Genomic DNA, 6,131 nt, shown 5'->3' with positions numbered 1-6,131 from the left:
TTTTTGTTACTTAAATAAGCACACTTGCATGGGTGACACCACAAATTTATGCTCGGTCTAGTTTCACAAATTTTGTTAATTCTGCAGACCACACCCACAATGTCTGTCACGTACAAATCGTCGTCGGAAGTGAGTGTAACTAGCAAGTACAAGGTGGATGTCATTATCATTTCGGATGATGAAGAAATGAATGAAGAAGGAGAACACACTGATGTGCGCAAGGAAGAGGCGCCTGTTTCAATAAAAGTGTCGAATCTACCAAAACTAATCACTCCCAACAACAATCCCTGGAAGAAGTCACCGGATGAGTACTACAAAACGAGCACTGAAGTTTTCAAATCATGCAACAAACGTTTCAACGCTCAGCCCACTGGCCGCCCTTCCAAGATAACCTTACGGTAGCATGAAATAGATGGATATGTGTTAATCAGTAGCTCGGATGACTCGGCGCATTCCACATGAAACTTCGTACAAGTATATGATAATTATGCTACCTTATATATCTTTCTTCGAAGAACTATCTCGTGTATGCACCAAACCTTTTGTTTTAAATGTTCGATCACAAGTGCTTTTTGCTTTCCGAAACGTTTGTCGTTGTGGTGTTTGTACCAACTTTTGTTTTTGGTATGTTTAAGCATCCTGTGTACATGGATGACATTGTAAATGTGGATGTAAAAAAATTATGACTAAAGTGACTTTGTTTCTTTGCTATAGTGTTGTGTTACTATCAAAACGGAAGTTAAATATGACTATTTTGAAGTCTATCTTTTATTATTTATTATTCGGTTTGACAAAGTGCTTGACAGTGAGTTCATCTCAATATAAGTGCTTTTTTTTTAACCTCAATTAAAACTCCACAACCAAAAAATCTTCCATCGGCAGTGACCTTTCCACCAAGTACGAAGCTCAAAATTTGGAGTAGGCCTTTCTGCTTTTGGACCACGTACAATTGACTTATATTTGATTCAGTGTGCTTGGGACTTTAATTTTAGAATAGCAATACTGTCAATGCAAACAAAAATGATTCATTCAACTCCTCAACATTCGCACCATACAAGTTTGTTCCTAATGCAACAAAAAATTTACACACAACATAACCACACAAATTGCCAACCGAAACACCAGCAAATGTACATAGCACCACCAATTATACATACACAACCAAAACTTCATACAACAAAACACATGTATTATATTAATGTCCCAAAATAAGATACCTTATTCATCAGCATACAAAGTGGGAACATCCACAAACACAATACTTCGGGCCATTACAAAAAGACCAAAACCATTTAGTTCATGTACCGCATACCATGTGAGCTTATGGATTTAGTAGCCGTGTAATTAAGCTGATTTTTCCTTCAAGGTCAAGCCGCAAGAACAAAGCTAGTTTGTTGGGGTTATCCACCAGTAGCTCCGCCACACGCACTTTCTCGTCTGAAGTTAATTCCGGGATGGTTCCTAAGGTGGCCAACACATTATCCATAGCATATTCAATTTTCGACTTAGATGACATTTCCTTGATGAGGTTTGACATTGTCTCCTTTGTTATGTCAGCTAAATTATTGATTGCAGCAACAATTTGATTGTCAACATCGTCTAATTGCTTGCGTTTCTTTGTCCTCAACTTTGATACTCATTTTGTGTTTGAAGGGAGACTCTGAGCTACAGACATTGATTCACCATCTCCTTCCAGTTGCCGGTACAAGTCATCCATGCCAAATTCCATGTCAATGGGTTCATTCTCAGTCATATTCAAGACATCCTGAACAACCGCTGAGAAAGTCTCCACGCGATCACCTGTTGCCCTGTCGTAGCCAAAGATTTCGCACCAATCTTTATAGTGTGACCACCGCTTGTAACGCATAACACGAGCACTATTGTCCACCTGAATAATAATCGATTTGAAAGAGTAAAAATTTTAAATATTAAACTCAAATATTGTACTGAAATGACTAAACCTTCAGTATCGCATCCCAGGCCTCATTTGTAGTGTCTATCATGTTTTCTGTGTCATTCCAACCAATCCCACTTTTTGCTAGCAATGTTGTCAAACATCCATAATGTTTCTTCCACACATGAATTTTCGAAGTTATGTGAGGATGCCCACGTAAATCTGAATCTTTGAAAGCATTTTGAAGTGCAGATTCCAATAATGGTAAATAGCCATTACGGAATCCGTTCTCGGTTTTATATCCTTTGCTTATTATATCTTTCAATGCCACAATTAGAACCTCTTCCTCAGGGGCTGTCCAAATACGATGTAGCTTATCTGTTTTTTTGCCTTTCGAATTCACACTTGTGCTATCCATTGATTCGAATGTGTTTGCAATGTTTACATGTTACAAAGTAAATTGAGAAGTTAGGTAGAGATATGCGAATGATATACTGAGAAAAGGAAAACAAATCCTGAGAACATATTTTAAAGTACAACACTCATTCCAATACATAATTCACAAAAAACAATTATTCTGACACACATAAGTAGTACGTACATACGACACAAAATAAAGTTTGCAAACCAAATACAATAACATAAAACATTTCTCTTAGTTGTGGTACATCGACATTGCAAAGTTATCTCTCCACATATCCCATACATCGGAGGAATTAAAATCCTCAATGAAGTAATTCTCAGTCAGCGGCGTTGGGCTTAAAGTATCCTCTTCAATCTCATCGACAAGATTATCTGGCATTTGAGATCGGATGAAGTTGTGTAACAAAATGCAAGCCATTATGATTCTGTTCTGAGTTTTTAGTGGGTAGAATGAAGGACTGCGAAGAATAGCCCATCTTTTCTTAAGCAAGCCAAAAGCTCTTTCAATCACATTCCTAGCTTTGCTGTGTCTCCAATTGAAGAGTTCTTTATAATTTTCTGGAGCATTTGTGCGATTGCCCCAAGCATCCCTATGGTATGGTACTCTTCTATACGGAGTGGAGAATACCTGGACTGCATATCCATTGTCGCACAAATAGTAACAACCTACCATCGAATTCATACATTTCGTTAGCAAATTTCAATTCAAAACACTAATGCAAAAGGAATCCAGTAACAGAGAATGGTGAAAAAATATGACTACATTGCACAATATTTTAACCTCTTTCAACTTTAAGTCCGTCATGACGTGATAATGCATCACGAAGAACTCGAGAATCCGCCGCCGATCTTTCCCACCCACAAAGCGCACAGATGAAGTTCATATCTCGGTTGCAGACTCCCAAAACATTCACTGCTATGATTCTTTTTCTGGTTCTCTACTTTCCCTTCTCTAAAATAGGAACATTCACATTTATATATATACCATCCAACGCACCTACACAACCCTGCAAAATAAGTTAGAAAATTATGAGTAATATGTATCAGGATGTCTCCTACAAACGTTATTGTACGTAGTACATTATAAATGGAATTTGTAATAAGTAGTATTCATCAAATTTTCCTATTACCTTGAACCATTTCCACGTCTCATCGGTGCAGGTTTCATCGACAGGGGAAGGTTTGACAAGCAGTATAGTATGTAGCTTCAGTACTGACCCCAAGACTTCATGAAAATATGTGCTGATTGTCTGACCGCTTCGTATATAATCATGACCAATCACTCGGTTTTTTTTATGATGCGCCAAAATGGACAAAAACATAGCCACCTTTTCTTCAATCCTAACATATCTAGAATGATGCAGCCCGCCGACATGAGTTAACAAGTAACATAGTTGTGCAAATGCATTTCTGTTCATCCTCAAATTAACCACACATTGAACATCTCCGGTTTCAATAATTCTTCTTAAATGTTTCATTTGAGCATTCATTCTTCCCGACATGTTGTACGAAGCTGACATTCTACGTTGTTGACGACGTCGTTCGGCGAGTACTCTCGTGCGATGTCGAGTTAACAGACACACCATTAAAATTGTACGGATCATCAGTTCTTGTAGCAGCAAGAAAATTCTAATGTTATGACGTATACGGTCCATTTCGCACAATTACTTACCATGTATAAAAAATGTTAGATCAAACCAATACATAAATTAACAAATCTTACAAATATTGTTAAAAAAATTAAAATTTCAGTACAGCATCATTATATATATAAACACAAAAATAGGATACATGTTACCCAAAGAAAAAATGACAACGAACAAGTACTATCTTCAAGGACGAGCCAAATTTCATTGGATTTGTTAACAAATAAAAAAAGTCAATACATTACAATAACACAACAAACAAACGAGAACAAAACATTATTCTTTTCTACCACAGATTCATACTACAAATCGAAAACAGAAGAACATAAATCGCTCACAAATCTACTCTCGAAGGCGTAAATTAACAGATCCGACGTCAGTAATCACACGTAGGTTAGAGGGTAATTTATCGAGTTTTACCTTCGATTAATCTTGCAAGTTCTTCAGATCTGTAATAGAAATGTGGATTTCTTAATCCCCTGTCGTATTCGTATTTCTTCAGCAGTGGTCAGTGGGAAGAATCGACAGAGAAGAAATGAGGAGAATGACGTAAAGAAGACACATTTGCAAATTTTATTTTTTAAGTCAGGGGTATTTCGGTCCTTTTCACTTTCTGGGGTTGTCGGATAGTTTTTATCCACATTATATGACTGGATTTACACTCCCACGGAAACAGTGAATGTTGTCAAACTAATAGTCAGTAACAAGTTCCAAAACCAAAGCAAACAAATTATTAATAGTGTATCCAACTTTAGTACTACCTACCAAACTGGGCATAAATCTGTTGTCTGTCTGACAATATCCGGACCTAACTCTGCTAGCTCTCCCACCTCGTCCCAATAAATTGGCGACCTACACTTCCTCCCGTACATTGCCTCGTACAGAGCCATACCTATCGATGCCCAAAAACTGTTGTTGTATGTTAACTCCACAAGCGGTAACTTCGGCTCCTAGCTGCTGTGGAAGTCGATCATGCAAGCTCGGAGTAGGTCCTCCAGAATCTGAATCACCCTCTTTGTCTGACCGTCTGTTTGAGGATGAAAAGCAGTACTGAACAGAAACTTCGTACCTAATGCCTGATGGAGACTCTTCCAGAATGCAGACATGTACCTCGGATCCCTGTCTGACACGATGGACACTGGAATCCCGTGTAGTCTGACTATCTCTCTAATGTACTGCTCTGCGTACTGAGTCATGGTGAATGTTTTCCTAATCGGTAAGAAATGAGCTGATTTAGTGAGCCCTTAGCCTCGTCCCTCTATCTCCACTTCCGTAACTGTTCGTCCAAGGTCTGCCCTGTCTAGATTCTGTCTCTCAGAGTCGGATGTACTTTCATAGTAGCAAGATTCGGGGCCTCGCCCCTGGCATAAACTGCAAGCTCAAATCTCTGAATCTTAGCCTGTAGCTGTTTCTGAACTAACAAATGAGCAATCACTGCGTGCTTCCTGCTCAGAGCATCTGCAACCACATTAGCCTTACCCGGATGGTAGCTAATGTCGCAATGATAGTCTTTCACCAGCTCAAGCCATCTCCTCTGACGTATATTCAGCACTTTCTGAGTGAAGAAGTATTTCAGGCTCTTATAATCTGTACAAATCCTGCACTTCTCCCCATATAAATAGTGTCTCCAGATCTTCAGGGCGAATACCACTGCTGCTAGCTCGAGGTCATGAGTCGGATAATTTTTCTCATGGACCTTCAGCTGTCTGGACGCGTAGGCTATCACTCTGTCCTGCTGCATCAAAACTGCGCCCAAACCAAGCTTCGATGCATCTGTATAGACCACAAACTCTCCCTGCCCCGATGTCATAGCTAGTACTGGTGCAGTGGTCAACGCTAGCTTCAGTCTGTCAAAGCTCTTCTGACACTCAGGTCCTTAGATAAACTTGGCATTCTCCTTCGTCAAGGCAGTCATAGGCACCGCAATAGAAGAGAAGCCCTGGATGAACTTCCTGTAATAGCCTGTCAATCCCAAGAAACTACGGATCTCTGTCACGCTCTTAGAAACTTTATATGAGTACAAATATCGATCTCACGAAGAGTAATTATTTAAAACTGTATATTAAGTACCATAATTGACATAGTTCAATTTTATTTAGATAAATCAAAGAGATAGTTTATAATCAATTCAAAGGAAATAATGAATCCTGTAATTCTTAGTACGAAGT

General features: G+C 38.8%; 2 protein-coding genes across 2 annotated transcripts; both read right to left on the bottom strand.

The window, feature by feature from the left end:
* Positions 1-1,257: 1,257 nt before the first annotated feature.
* On the bottom strand, positions 1,258-2,351 carry LOC140962057 (uncharacterized). Its single transcript, XM_073420904.1, has 2 exons — positions 1,962-2,351; positions 1,258-1,888 (listed from the first exon to the last, which is right to left on the bottom strand). The coding sequence occupies exons 1-2, from the start codon at positions 2,310-2,312 to the stop codon at positions 1,637-1,639; spliced, it is 603 nt and encodes a 200-aa protein (XP_073277005.1). The 5' UTR covers positions 2,313-2,351; the 3' UTR covers positions 1,258-1,636.
* A 198-nt stretch (positions 2,352-2,549) lies between these two features.
* Positions 2,550-3,201, bottom strand: LOC140960967 (uncharacterized). Its single transcript, XM_073419295.1, has 2 exons — positions 3,099-3,201; positions 2,550-2,983 (listed from the first exon to the last, which is right to left on the bottom strand). The coding sequence occupies exons 1-2, from the start codon at positions 3,199-3,201 to the stop codon at positions 2,550-2,552; spliced, it is 537 nt and encodes a 178-aa protein (XP_073275396.1).
* Positions 3,202-6,131: the final 2,930 nt, after the last annotated feature.

Source organism: Primulina huaijiensis, chromosome 16 (genome assembly GCF_012295235.1).
Source record: "Primulina huaijiensis isolate GDHJ02 chromosome 16, ASM1229523v2, whole genome shotgun sequence".
NCBI lineage: Eukaryota > Viridiplantae > Streptophyta > Magnoliopsida > Lamiales > Gesneriaceae > Primulina > Primulina huaijiensis.
The sequence above is the reverse complement of the archived record's forward strand: the minus strand, read 5'-3'. Positions and strand labels throughout refer to the sequence as shown.